Below are 15,427 nucleotides of genomic sequence, written 5' to 3'. Positions count from 1 at the left end.
CCTGAGTTTGAGTTTACCAGCTACACCTGAACCAATAAATATAATTGTTTTTTTACCTCAAGTTGTTTAGTCCTTGCTTCAAACCGTTCGCCTTTGACATCACCCACAGACCGTAACAGTGTGAAGTCAAATCTGGGCAAATAGGGTTTTGTACTGATATGTTTTGTATCTCCATGATGCTCCTCTGGTCATGGGCATAACCTAGCACTGACATGACACTCAGCTGCATCCTGGTTATTGTGGTGGATAAAATCAAGGTTGCAAAAGAAATGTGCAAAATGTGCTATAAACACAGAATCTGGCATGGTTGTTTGTTGTGGTCTACTAAACAAATTGACCATGTCAAAATCGAATATGGCAGGTGTTTTTCAAGATTGCTGAAAAATCACACATCTAAAAATGTTGTTTTTTTTTGTTTGCTATAGAAATTACATATAAATATCTTATTTGAGTGAAGTTTTTTTAGCACAAGCTAATCCTGACAGGCTAGTGATAAGACATTCTTCTAGTGGTGTAACGGTAAATGTGGGTGTATTAAACCGTTTCGGTACAGCATGTTCGGTTCAGTCCGCATGTGTACCGTTTCGGTTATTTTTTCACTCATTAAATTTTATTAACAAGAGATTGTGCGCCGCGGAAATAAAGTTCCCAAGTGTTTTTCAGCATGGCGCTATTTATTGTTGCATAGTCTTTCAGCATGCGTAGCATTAGCAGCCTAGCAGGCAACGAACAAGCCATATCTTGAAGACCCTTTCATCTTGTTGTGGTCTCCTGTTTGGGAAAGTTATGGCTTTCTTGTTAAAAGACACGCGCAAATCCAAAGCTATGTGTCGACGTTGTTTCACAGAGATTGGATCTGCAGCAGGCAACATGTCTAACTTGTTAACACACTTGAAACACATCATCCAAATGTGAACGTCTCTTCTAGCAGTTTGGTGCAAAGACCGATAGCAGCATTTAAACAACCTTTATCAGGTAATTCAGATTGGTCAAAGCAATAACACAAGCTGTAGGAGTTTTAAAAGCTCTGGATCTACGTCCGTATTCTGTTGTTGATGCACCAGTTTTAAGCATATGATTAAAGTTATTGAGCCCCGCTGCCTACGACATCCCATCACGTCAACACTTCAGCCAAAAAGTTGTAGCAGCACTTTATGAAAAAGCTAAAACTGATATTGTCAACAAGCCTTAGAGCCCAGATTTAAAACTCTGCCACATGATGATGATAATGGGCAAGATATTCAGCCACCTCATAACAGAAATGATGACCGTGCAAGAAGAAGTACTGTTATTGTATTACTGTGATCTGATTAACTTTTTAAATTTAAAATAATAATCTTATTAACTCGATTTTTTTTTACCTCTGTGTTTGCAGTCTGAGGATGTCACCGAGATAGCAGCTGAGTCTTCTTCCTCTTTAGGGATTTTTTTTATTTATTTTTATACATACGTATTGCTTACTTGGCATATTTTCAAAATAAACAATTTGCAAGTCTTTATTTTGGCCTTTTTTGTACCGAAAATTAACCGAACCGAGCCCTCCTTGAAACTGAACCGAACCGAAATGTGATTTTAGCGTACCGTTACACCCCTACATTCTTCTGTGGTTTAGAAATGTTTGGAGGCGATTTGTAGCACCTTGCTAAAATAAATAAATAAAAAAAAATAAAAACAAACTGGAGATTTTTGTTGGTAATTCCTGTTGTTTTTATACAAGGACATACAATACGTTTAATTTTTCTCATTATAGAAAATGAAAGTAAACTCAGTAAGGATATGTTGACCCTAACCATCAGTCCATTCTGTATGTTGTACTTTACGTTGTGTACTTTAGATGAAGCAGAAGTTGATGTTATTTCAAGTCACTCCTGGCCTCTGCTACAGTCAAGAAACAGGCTCCAGTTAGGTCCAGAAAAAGATGTCTTTAAGACTCATTGACTTGCATCCCTTTTGCCCTGTTTTTTTTTTTTTACATTTAAATATGAGCAGATTCCCTTTTTTCTGCTCGCATAAACAACCTGTCGAAATCCTGATGGATCCCTGTCGTGCGTTCTAACTCAATGCATCTGCTTGCATTCACAGACAACTGCATCCACACACATATTTGTAGGCTCAGTTCTGCTCCAGCACAAACATTCATGTGGATGTACTGTGGATGTTTTATGCTGTGACACTCATGGAACCCAAGTATGATTTACATCGAGGTAGAAGTCTGCTAAAAGCTGGTCTCCATACTAGAGAATGAATCTGTGCATCTGCATGTGTGTGTCATTGCAAATACTGTATGTAGCATTTTTAAAGGATGTTTTTACGATGTCAGCAGCTATTAGATCTATCCCTAAACTGCAGATCAAATATCGTGTTTACGATCAATGTGACATTAAAAAAAAATGAGCCAGGCAAACATCAGATAAATATCCCAAAATATCCTAAACTGCAGGAAAGAAAATAAGTAAGAATAGTTGAATTGTTAAAAAGCAGGGATTTCTTTTTTACCGTGCCAATTTTGAGATTATAAGATGCTCATCTGTCATGTCTTATTAAAGCCTTTCAGAGCCTTTTATCGTTTTTTTTATTTTGAAAGTTTCCTTTCCTGATAGAGTTTGATGTTGGGCTGTCAGGCGAGCTCCTCTGAATTCTTCTTCTCGCTGGCAGAAGCAGTTGGCTGACAGAGAATCTCTTGGTGGTGACAACTAAATGATCTCTTCTTTATTAAACACCTCTTACTATCTCTCCATCTCTCCCTGACGACGGCACTTCCTCTCTGCCTTTACTGTCTCTTTTTATCTTTTGACTGACTACTTTCCTCTTCCTCGTCTATTTCTCATTCCTCACACTCTCTCCCCCCCCCCCCCCCTTAGTTTTCTCCCCTCCTCCCGCCCTATCCTCTCATGCGTTGTTTCTTTATTGAAACGTTTCTGTCTCCATCGTAGTTTTTTTCCCCCTCCTTCTAATAGAGAGGAGGCAAAACATCTCGATCCCTCACCTGGAGCCATCACACAGTCAGCAGCTTGTCAGTCTGTCAATCAGTCTGACAGTCACACAGCCTGCTAGTCAGTCACTGTGCTGCTGTGTGAACACATTAATTAGAAAAACGCCTCATCCACACAAAGCTCGACGGTGATCCCAGCCGATCCCAGCCATCTGAAAGAGTTCTGTCTCAGTATTTTCCTTTGAGAAACCACTGAGAAACTTGTTCAATAAGAAACATTTTTGGGCCCTATTTTATTTATTTATTTTATATTCTCCCCCTTGGACAGGCAATTCAGAAGTTTAGAAATGTGAAATATCAGCTTCGATGATATCTTCCTCTTCTGTTCATTCAAGGAAAGTAAATTTCACAAATTAAAGTCCTTAACAAACTGCATGCTAACATTAAACAGTGGTTAAGTGACAACCACTTGCAGCTGATCTCAGATAAGACTGAACATTTACATTGTGAGTCTGTAAATTAAGATACAACATTAGATTGTTTATTTTATTGTCTGGCATCATTTTGTCCCTGCAGTCACACCATTTGTGCTTAAAAAAACTATTGTGTTTCTCCACAGCTTTTATGGCAACACATGAGGGCTTAATGGTGCATTCACTTACAACCTGTAAATTCAATAATCCACACTGAAAGTGTAGTTGCTCTAAATGTTAAAGAAAATTGAAGGTTAAAAGTCTATTGACAGCTGATCAAAATACATTATTTTGTTTGCATCAGTAAGTTATGTGGGTTCCAGGTAACTTTTAAAATGCTCTAAAATATTAAAGTCACATTGTTATCAACAAACCTCACCTTGGTTTTTGTATAATAGCGACCAAAGCTCATATCAATCAACCTTTATTTAGACAGGTAAATCTCATTGAGCCTCGAGGACTCATTTACAAGAGAGACCTGATTTCAACAAAGAAAGATGACAACAATGGACAACAGCAACAACAATAAACAATTATAAAAAGTCATACTGCAGGTTTTTTTTTTTTTTTTTTTACAAATAGGATGGCTATATGTTTTAATTTTGCTTTGTTTTACTGCAACACTTTAAAGTATTTTTTGTTTTAATTAGAATCCAGTTCAAATGGAGGTGTCCGATTTTAACCTTTACCAAACCACCTTAGGACATCACTTGGCAGCAGGACCACACTTTCCACAGAACAACTGTGTCAACTCTTGTAACTGTGCCTGTAGTCAACCTACTTCACATACGTATGGGGGCCAATATTATAGTCAGAAACATGGGTGTGCTATGGGGTCTCCAGTAACACCATTTGTTGCAAACCTGTACATGGAGGAAGTAGAAAAGAGAGCCTTGACGTCCTTTTCAGGGACACCACCAAGTCATTGGTTCAGGTATGTTGATGACACCTGGGTTAAAATTAAATCTCAGGAAGTTCAACATTTTACTGATCACATCAACTCTGTGGATACATATACTTTGTATAAAGTTCTCACAAGAATATGTAAAAAATGGCAGGTTGGCTTTCTTGGACTGTGAGGACTCAGTCTCTTATGGAGGAACTTTGGAAACTGATGTGTACCAGAAACTCACTCACACAGACCAGTAAGTGTGGTTTGACTCATCACCCAATGGAGCACAAGTTAGGAATCATCAGGACTCTGTACCACAGAGCAGACAGCCTACCCACAAATTCATGAGCCTGACAGAAGGAGAAATCCCACACAAGACAGGCACTGGAGCAATGTGGATATCCTAAAAAGGATGGCCCAGCACAAAAGAGCAAACTCTTCAGGCCAGGACTCTGCGGTCTACATTCATCTCCAGGCCAGCAGTAACTCTTTCAGGGATAAAGATGTGCACATCCTTGATAGAGAGGAACGTTGGCTGAGAGAGGTGTAAAGGAAGCCATCTTTGTGTAGAGAACTCTGTGAATAGCAAACGACCATCAGAGCACTAATGATCGATTGTTAGGCTGATGGTTCTCCTTTTCCATGTGAACAACTAGTTTTGATTGTGACCAGAAAATGGTTGAACCATGAGAAAGTGCTGATTATAAGACTGAGTTTTTTGCAGCTCTTTAGGCTGAAGAAGACTTTTGCATAAAATACAAAATGTTTCAACATCAAAGAATCCGTCCAGAAGACCTGATTTAACCTTGTTAGACTTATCTACCTGGATTATTGACCATGCATCAAGATGTTGTGTAAAAGTGCAAAAGAAAATCAAGTACTCAAAAGCACAGATTGCATGACTACATATTTCTTCCAAGCTGAAGGCCCTGCTCTAATAGTCATGGTCCACCTTTCTGAAAAATATCAATAATTCCCAATAATAGTAATTACAATGATAATGCAATTATTCCAGATGCATACTGAAAGACTCAGAGTAAAAAATGATTAATCAGAACGTTGTATTGTTTTTCTTTTTACAGATATGGAAAGATTGTGTCAACGAAGGCCATCTTGGACAAAAACACCAACCAGTGCAAAGGTGAGTAGCATCAATTTACTTCAACTGAGGGTTGTTCTACAAATCAAGACAAACAGCCATTTTGAGTCAATAAATTTGGGTTTTACAAGGGAGGCTATGTTTGAGGCCTGTTACATCAAGTTTTAGATTTGTCTAACACAAAGAAACCTCAGCTTTGTCAAACTTGTTACAATACACACCTGAATTGTGGGAAATCATTTTTCACAAACCTAACAAAACTTAATACTAATGATCTTAGGACTGAACAGATAAGACACAAATGATTAATTAATCTATTTGGTTGCATAAAGGCGGACTAATTATTGTGAATTTATAGAAATGGTTTTACTTTAAATAATATCTACACTTCTCTCTACCTTTAGTACTTCTTTGCAGTCCCAGACCATTTTCAAAATTGTATTTCAAAATATCAGACCCTTCTTGTTTGCTCTGGGAATGGACAGACTAACAGATGAGGTTAGGCAGGAATCTACATGGAGTATGATGTTTGCAGATGACATTGTGATCTGTAGTGAGAGCAGGGAACAGGTGGAAGAGAACTTAGAGATGTGGAGGTATGCGCATGAAAGAAGAATAATGAAATTCAGCTGTAGTAAGACAAAGTACATATGTGTGAATGAGAAGGAGGCAGGTGAAACAGTGAGACTACAAGGAGCAGAGATCACAAAGGTGTAGGACTTCAAGTACTTGGGGTCCACTGTCCAGGAAAATGGGGAAAGTGATAAAGAGTGAAAAAAAGAGTCCAGGCAAGATGGAGTGGATGGAGAAAAGTTTTAGGAGTGATTTTTGACAACAGTGTGGCAGCAAAGGCCAAAGGAAAAGTTTACAAGAAATAATAATAATAATAATGTCATCACAATGTCAGCACTGTATGTTTCCATACAATGGCAAAATTAGTCTCTGCATTTAACCCATCCACCACCAGGTGGTGCAGTGGGCAGCTATTGAAAGCGCCGGGGAGGCATTTTGGGGATGAGGTGTGCTGCCCAAAGACACCACGTGATGTGCAGTGACTGGGGATCGAACCTGGGACTTTTGGGTCCCAAGCCGGCTGCCCTGCCTCTACACCATCTCGGCCCCCAAGAAAGTAGTGAGACTAGCAATGTTGTATGGTCTGGTAACCGAGACATGGATTAAAAGACAGGAGAAAGAATTGAAAGTGGCAGAAATTAAGATTTTTGAGGTTCTCCTTAGGAGTGACAAGGATGGATAAGATTAGGACTGAGATCATCAGAGGTACAGCACAGGTTGAACAACTGGGAGACAAAGTTAGAGACTGGACTGAGATGGTTTGGACATGTCCAGAGGAGGGACAGTGGGTATATTGGTGGAAGGATGTTAGAAATGCAGCTGCCAGGAAAAAGACAAAGAGGAGATATATGGATGCAGTTAGAGAGGACATGGAGGTAGGTGGAGTGAGGACAGAGGATGCAGAGGACAGAGTGTGACAGAGGAGGATGACTTGATGTAGAGGCACCTGGAGAGGGAGCAGCTAAAATAAAATTTCTAAAACATCAACAGTTTGGTGTTCCAAGTTAAGCAATGTGGAAATTTACATTTGTTCAGGACATAACAGCAACTGCAATAAAGTCCATGTCATCCTCTAATCCATTTAAATTATTCACTATGAGAATATATATTTACTCTGATTAACGTCTCGGTGGGTGGTTTCAGGTCTGATTCCTAATGATGCTCAGAGTTAAGCAGCTTTTGAAGTCAAGATGTGGACATTTCTGCCATGGGCCAAATCAAAATGAAGAACACACCATAGTTACAATAAGTCAGGAACAGTCTCAGCAGGGACTGAGGTGTCTTTTGAGAACTGCCTGCTTGATTGTCAAAGTGGTCTGAATGACACACTAATCAGTGTGATTGTTGTCATCTGTTTCTAAAGAGACTCATGAGAACATGTGATTACAGCTCATCTGCTTGGCCTCTACTCAAGATATGCCAATACGCTTTGGGACAACAGCACAAAAGCCCTATAATCAACATTTTAGGTTGCGACATATGATGTCTCACTATGATTGAGTTTGAGGACAGCAATAAAGATGTGATTTTTTTCTCTCTGTACTGATTGCTTAAAATATAAAAATGAACAAATAGTCCAGATTGTCTGAAAAGGGAAGTTCAAATATTTGAAACTGGCATTCTATATAAAGGTTATGAAAAATAAACATGTTACCTGTTATAGGTAGCTCTTTAACTCTGGTGTTGTCTTTTAACTTCGTGGCCATTCCTGTTCCTTCCATCCATCTGTTCATTATCTTTCCCTTGTTCCAAAGTCAGGTTGAAGGGGCAGTAACTAGAGCAGGGAGGCCCAGACATCTCTTTCTACAGCCACCTCTTCCAGCTCTTCTGGGAGGAGTCTAAGGTGTTCCCAGGCCAACCAAGAGACATAGTCTCTCCAGCATGTCCTGGGTCTTCCCCGGGGTCTCCTCCCAGTCAAACATGCCCAAAGCACCTCTCTGGAGAGGCACCCAGGGACCATACTTACCAGATACCCAAATCTGAGTCTCTCCCAGATAACTGAACTTCTCACCCTATTTCTAAGGCTGAGTCCTCTTACCCTGCAGAGGAAACTTATTTTAACTGTCTGTATCCACAATCTCATTCTTTCAGTCACTACCCAGAGTTTGTGGCCATAGGTGAAGGTGTGAACATACACACTGACTGGTAAACAGACAGCTTTGCCTTATAGCTCAGCTCCCTTTTCACCACAATGGACCAGCACAGAGTCTGCATAACTACAGACAGTGCACCAATCCATCTGTCAATCTCACATTCCATTCTTCCCTCACTCGTGAACAAAAGTCCAAGATACTTGAACCCTCCACTTGAGGCAGTACATCACCCTTGACCTGAAGAGAACAATCCACCCTTTCCTTACTGAGGACCATAGCCTCAGATTTGGAGGTGCTGTTTGTCATCCCAGCCGCTTCACACTCAGCTGTGAACCACTTCAGTGAGAGCTGAAGATCATGGCACGATGACGCCAACAGGATCATCCACAAATGGCAGAGATGAAATACTGAGGCCACCTAATTGTACTCTCTTGGCCACTGCACCAAGAAATTCTGTCCGTAAAAATTTTGAACAGAATCTATGTCAATGGGCAGACTTACTCCCGGCAATGTGAACCAAACTCTCACACTTCTTGTATAGGGACCGAATAGCCCATAGCAATGGACCCCCAATCCCATACTCATGGAGCACCCTCCACAGAGTACTGGGAGAAACACAGTTGAACGCCTTGTCCATGTTCACAAAACACATTTAGACTGGATAGGCAAACTTCTATGAGCCCTCAAGGACCTTAATGAGGGTAAAGAGCTTGTCTAGTGTTCCACGGCTAGGAAGGAACCTGAATTGTTCCTGCTGGACAGTGGAGGCTCCAGAGATATTTTTTCTGCAGGTGCTAAAGAGGGGCTAAGCATTTTACTGAGGGTGCTATGAAGGATCATTTGTTCTTTCAATTCTCAACACACACAGACACAAGCACAGAGGTGCACTCAAAACTCAGATGAGTATAGTCACCAATAAAGTGGATAGTGAATATGTGGTATTCTGCAATTTAATGAAAGCATGCACAAAAATGACATGCATATGTATATTGTAGAATGTTAACTGTTACAATAAATCCACTGTATTGTTCCCCCAGATGTATATGTGTATAAGTGGACAATTTCAGTCCACAACGCTGAATTCATTACAAAGTTACAAGGTTGAAATCATTCACTCACCATTAGAAGTCTACATAACAGGACAATCCGCCTGTTATTGTGAAATCTGTATCCTCCTTTTAGAAAATGCCAACAAGCAAAGCAAAACACGGCATCTCTATCCATGCTGTATTCCAACCACAAATATTGATTGAACCAGCCTTTGTTAAAATTTCTTTGTTGCACTCCAAATAGGCGTGACAGGTGTTTTTGCAGAAGTGGTCATCTTGGTCCATCTTGACTTGAGGAGTTCTGCTTAGATACTCCAGCTGTCCAGCGCTAGCAGTGTTAGAATTCTCTGCAGATGTGGGAGGATGGCAGTACACTTGATCCCTTTCTTCCAAATAATTGTTTGTTTGTTGGTTGCAGTCTGCTTCCAAAAAATCCTCCTTCTCTGATTCCATCCTGGGAAATATGGGCAATGGAAAACGGTTTGTTTTTGCATTTTATGTACTTTTCATATGTTTACCGAGCTTTTGGTAACTGGAATTTTCACTTACGGTTTGGAAGTTCATTTCCTGTTGCGAGATCTGATTTAAAAAAAAATTCAATATAATCTTTGATTGCTTTTTAAAATTAGTTGTTTTGCAAGGAAAATATCACAACAACCACCACATACTAAATAATATTGACTTAGATGAAAAACAGAATAACCTGATATTTTCTTGGGGGTGATACGGGGGTGCTATGACTTTTCCAGGGGGAGCTATAGCACCCCCTAGCGCCCTCCTGGCACCACCGCTGCTTCTGGATTTGAGGTTCAACCAATGACTGGACTTGCTTCTCCAGTACCTCTGAATATACCTTACCAGGGAGGCTAAGGAAAGTGATGTCTCTAATTGCAGCACAAACTCTGGTCCCTCTTTTTGAAGAGGGGAACCACCACCCCATTCTACCAATCCAGTGACACTGCCCCCGTTGTCCATGCAATGTTGCAAAGACGTGTCAACAAGGACAGCCCCACAACATCCAGAGCCTCAAGGAAATCAGAGCAAATCTCATCCACCAATGGAGCCCTGCCACTGTGGAGCATTTTAACTACCTCGGCGACCTCAGCCATAGTTATGGATGAACCAACCCTGAAGTCCCCTGACTCAGCTTCCTCATGGAACGACTTGCTGGTGGGATTGAGAAGGTCCAAGAAGTATTCCTTCCACCTCCTGCTGACATCACTGGCTGAGGTCAACAGCACCCCACCTTCACTGAACACAGTTTTAGTAAAGCACTGCTTTCCCCTTCTCAGTCGCCTGATGGTTTGCCAGAATGTAATTGGAGCTGACCGAGTCTCTATCCAAGGCCTCACCAAACTATTTCCATATCTGAGCTTTTGCCTCAGCAACAGCCAATACTTTGGATTGTTTGGCACTCTGGTACTCCTCAGCTGCCTCCGCAGTCCCACCAGCCAACAAGGGCCAATAGAACTCCTTCTTCAGCTTATAGCCTCCCTAACCCAGGGTGTCCACCACCAAATTTGAGGATTGCCACCGCAAGAAGCATGAACAACCTTGCGGCCACAGCCAAAGGCAGCCACCTCAATAATTGTGGCTTGGAACGTGCCCCACTCTGACTCAACATTCCCCGCTTCAGCTGGGATGTGGTTAAAGCTCTCCCAGAGATGTGAGTTGATGATCTTTCTGATGGGTTATTTTGCCAGGCATTCCCAACACATCCTCACTACACATTTGAGTCTACCTGTCATAGCTCTGCTCTCTGTCAGCTCCTCTGTCATGCTGCACACTCAGTAATCACTCAACTCATGTCACCTGTCACCGCTCATTATCCCACAGCTCCACCACCTGGTCCAGTCAGTACTTAAGCTCACTCATTCCTCTCAGTCTGGGCCAGATTCTCTATCCTGTCTCATCAGCAGTAGACTTTCCAGCATTCCATTGATTGACTCATCTCGTTCATGACCCTTGCCTTGACCACGACCACGCTTTTGCCTCAGCCCTCGTCTGCTTTTGCTCATCTGATCAGGTACCGACTCATGCTCTTGTTTTTTGACTCTCTTTTTGGATCACGTACTGGATACTTCTGCTGAACAACTGACTTCACGGTATGAACTCTGCCTTTCCCTTCTGACTGTTTTTTGGATCACGGATTAAAGGTCAAGCTCATTCTGTATCACGGACTTATCCTTACCCCTGAATCTGATTCCCACAGATTCATTTCCCCAATTAGTCTTTTTCCCCCTGCATCTACTAACCTTTATCTTTTAGTTGCAAGCCTGTTGGACTCCGTTCCAGTGGACCTTAACATCAGTTCTACTTCTACTGGCAGCCCGCCACTACAACACTACCCAATCTCGAACTACCAATCAGAAGATCGGAACCAGTCCAGAACCGGACCTACTCCAGAGTTTTACTTTATTTCTCAATAAATCTTTTAACCCTCTCAGTGGTTGTTGTTGTTGTTTGCGATCCGGCCTCTGGTTCATGACACTACCAGGTCTGTCCGGCATCCTACCTCTCCATCTGATCCAACTCACTACCAGGTGGTGATCAATTAACAGCTCAGCTCCTCTCTTCACCCAAGTGTCCAAAATAAATGGCCACATTCCTGTTCCTTAGGTGGAAAAATTACAGCTTTATAACAGATAAAAAATTAACAAAAGCATTTGTTGCTGTTAGTACACCCAAAATTACAAATTTCCAGTCTGGAGTTTTTTGACAACCTTCCAGTCCACTGGACCCATCAGATCAGGTAGATGAAAACAAAGCCTGTCTTTTTATTAAACTTAGATGGTTTACAGGGGTGGAACATGGAAGCGGAATTTTTTAGACACTTTTATCTCTTTTTTGATCATTTTTATTATTTCCTGTTTTACACTCTTCTCATGCACAATGCCAGTAACTGTTTAGTTTTTAGTCTTTATTAATTTGGATATATTAGCAAGTTGCTGCAGCTCGGTGCACCTGCTAATTTTGTCACGCCATACAATGACAGTTCTGAGGCATGGAGCTTCCAATTCTGCAGCCTGCATGGATGTTGAACAGCTTTTTTTGTAATAAAAGTGTTTTTGCTCTTTACATCCATCTAGCTCTGTGGTCAGTGCTGCGGTCTAGTAATCCTGAGGTTGCAGGTTCGAGCCCACGTTGTGTCAAGAAGGGCAAACTGCCAGTTTTGGGACGTTAGTTTCCACACACACCTTTCATAGGCCATGAGACACAGGTGCAGAGATCCTAGGAAACCCCTCCTGCTGCAGTTTACTGTATGTTACCACAGGGTTTCTTCATGCCAGAATCTGCACTTCGTCTTTCCATTCACCATTTGGCCACAAATTTATACTGAAGAAAGTGCCACACTTTTCAGCAGAGAGACTCCTCTGTACACGCCTGCACAATCTCCATCCAGAAGTTTTTGGCCATTTGGCTAATTTAGTGGTCCCTAGGTGTGAATGAGAGAGCGAATGGTTGTTTGTCTTGTTTGTCTCTATATGGCCCTGTCATGGACTTGTGACCTGTCCAGGGTGTACCCCCACCTCTTGCACAGTGACTACTGGATATGAGCACCACTGACTCCTGTGACCCGAAAGGGAAAAAGCAGGTAAAGGTAATGCATAGATGGATGGATGTATAGTGTGTTTGAAAAGTCGTACAGCTGAATGTCCGAGCAAATTTCTGCTTTGTAAAACAACGTCCACAAACTTTTTACCAATCACACTACTTGGAGTATATGCCTGTGATAAAAAGTTTGTCCCAGGCCTCGTGTTGAAGAGGGGCAGGCGAAGCTGCTCTGAGAACAAAATGATGCGGTTTTTATCATGCAACTACGTCAATGAAAGACAATTTCACCTACTGGAATGGAGTATGAAGGGGGCCTTTACTGTTTTCTGGGTAAGTTGCAGACACTTATTGTTGACTTTTACAGAGGCTATCAAATATAAAAGCAGAGCACCACACAGTGGGCTAATATAAAAGTCAAAAGTATATGGAGATATATAAAAAGTAAAAACTTCACTGAGAGGAATGCGTTTTATGATATGATAAATATGGGAATCAAATTTGCATTATTTGCACATTTGCATAGTGTGTTTCAATGTGGTCCATTTTTACCCTCAGGAACATGAGTGTAGTAGTTACAGTGAAGTTATGGGAGCAGTAAAAAAATTCTGAATAAATAAACAAACAAACCAAACCAACAAACTAATAAATAAATAAACACATTTAGGCTTTGTTATAAAAACCATCATGTTTATTGACAAACAAAAAACAAACAACAAAAAACTAAACAAATGTGGCAACAAAGTTCATGCTCAATCATCCAGGTACCAAATCCAATGATGCTCAGTCAGGTCATCTGGACAGTTTCTTTTTTTTTTTTTCTTTTTCTAGAGACGATTCACCCTATATCCAGAGAGCTTCATCAGTCTGAGGAGCTCCAAGTAAACTGTTTCACCACAAAACAGTAAACTTCTTAAGTGGACCAACCAGTTTTCTAGAGATTCTATGGTTTCTGGGGGCTGTCCCATCCCCTGTCGACTCCTCCCAGGGAGGCAGCCACAGCAATAGTGGTTTAAGGCAACAAAGTTCATGCTCAATCATCCAAGTACCAAATCCAAAAATGCTCAGTCAGGTCATATGGACAGTTTCTCCCCCCCCCCTTTTTTTTTTCTAGAGACGTTTCACCCTCTATCAGGAGGGGCATAAATTTCTTCAAAAGACAATAAATGACTTAAAACCATGGTCACATAGGACCAAAACCAAAGTGACTTACATTTTCAATCAGTCAATCAATCGATTTTCTGTCTCAAATTTATCACAATGATTCATGTATCTTTTATATTTTAAATATTTTTACACAGCTGTGCATTGTGTACTAAACTACATTAATTGTTGCACTTCAGATGCAGCCTGGGGACAGTGTTGCCAGATTGGGCGGTTTACCGCCAATTGGGCAGTTTTCATTCTGATTTTGCAGGTAAAAATTGCTTTGGGCAGATGGGAATAATTTGGGCTGATTTGGAGTCAGATCGGCGGTTTTTGAGTTAACCTATTAAACACATTTCAAACGATCAATCATCATTACGTATTTCATAGCAAAGCTCCCCTGACCTTTCTCCATCACTGATTGGCTATTGTCATCTGCCAGGGCGTTCACAACAGAGAACTGGTGAGGTTCTCTGTTCATTAAGTGAGTTGGCCCGTTGCAGCCGTACATTGGAGCGGCCGCCATATTGGATGTGGTCAACTGATAGAAGGAAATAGACTGAACTTCATAAAGCACCGTTCTACAAAGTGTTTTATGTTAATGATTGTCATTCACACACACTAAAATATTTGGAAAACAAACAGGCACCAAAGACAACATTTGTAACTTTGAAAGTGATTATTAAAAATGTTTACTCCTAAAATATTTAGGTTAAAGGTAAACACTGAACCAACATATGTATTTTGTGTGTTTACAACAACTAATGTGTGTAATACTATTACTGTGGTGATAAATATAGAAATATTAATATTGAACATTTGATCTGTGTCTATAATAACCAGATCCTGAAATGTGACGTGTTGATTTTCTGAATAAAGACCACTAACATTCACATTTAACTGATTTTGACTAATCATATCGATGAACATATAAACATCAATATATCTTTACAGGGGGTGGGGTGTGTGTGTGTGTGTGTGTTCAAACAGTTAATATAACTATATATTGATTGGGTGGGTTTTTGTGTGATGGGGCAGTTTTTAACAGATTTTTGGGCTGGAAAACCTAGACTCTATCTGGCAACACTGCCTGGGGAACACACAGGAAGAATGTTGTATTATTTCTGCCAGGACATGCATATCAGATGAAATTTTATTTTTTTTTTGGAAAAAAAAAAAAGATGAAATCCTGGCTTTTAGCATCTCACATAGCTTTCCTGCTTTAGTCCAGCTGTTTTCATTCCATAATCACTGTCCTCAGTACTTACTCTCTTTGGTCTCATGGTTCACTGTCAGATCCACCCATTTATCACATGTATCCTGTGTTTTCTGCCCTGCTTTGGATTGTGGATGGAAAATCCAAGATGGCCACCATCATATATATATATATATATATATATATATATATATATATGTGTGTAAACTGATAATCCCAATCATTTGAGGAAACTATGCTTTCTAGTTTTTAAATTGCTTTAAAGTGTTATTTAACGGGGCAGCATGGTGGCGCATCTGGTAGAGCTGCTGCCTCTCAGCGAGCAGGTCCTTGGTTCAAACCCCAGTCCAGGGGCCCTTCTGGGTGGAGTTTGCATGTTCTCTCCGTGCATGCGTGGGTTTT

The 15,427-nt window shown here is 40.7% G+C and overlaps 1 protein-coding gene across 1 annotated transcript in view; it reads left to right on the top strand.

The window, feature by feature from the left end:
• The window catches only part of LOC119410358 (RNA-binding motif, single-stranded-interacting protein 3), a gene marked incomplete in the record, with an annotated part of 147,206 nt that overhangs the window by 8,629 nt on the left and 123,150 nt on the right, over positions 1-15,427 (top strand). The window contains 1 exon segment of the mRNA XM_037677268.1: positions 5,380-5,438. Coding sequence (XP_037533196.1) covers positions 5,380-5,438 — 59 coding nt within the window.

This window comes from Nematolebias whitei, chromosome 5, assembly GCF_014905685.2.
Source record: "Nematolebias whitei isolate Nwh7 chromosome 5, NemWhi1, whole genome shotgun sequence".
Classification (NCBI taxonomy): domain Eukaryota; kingdom Metazoa; phylum Chordata; class Actinopteri; order Cyprinodontiformes; family Rivulidae; genus Nematolebias; species Nematolebias whitei.
This window is presented reverse-complemented; position numbering and strand designations above follow the sequence as displayed.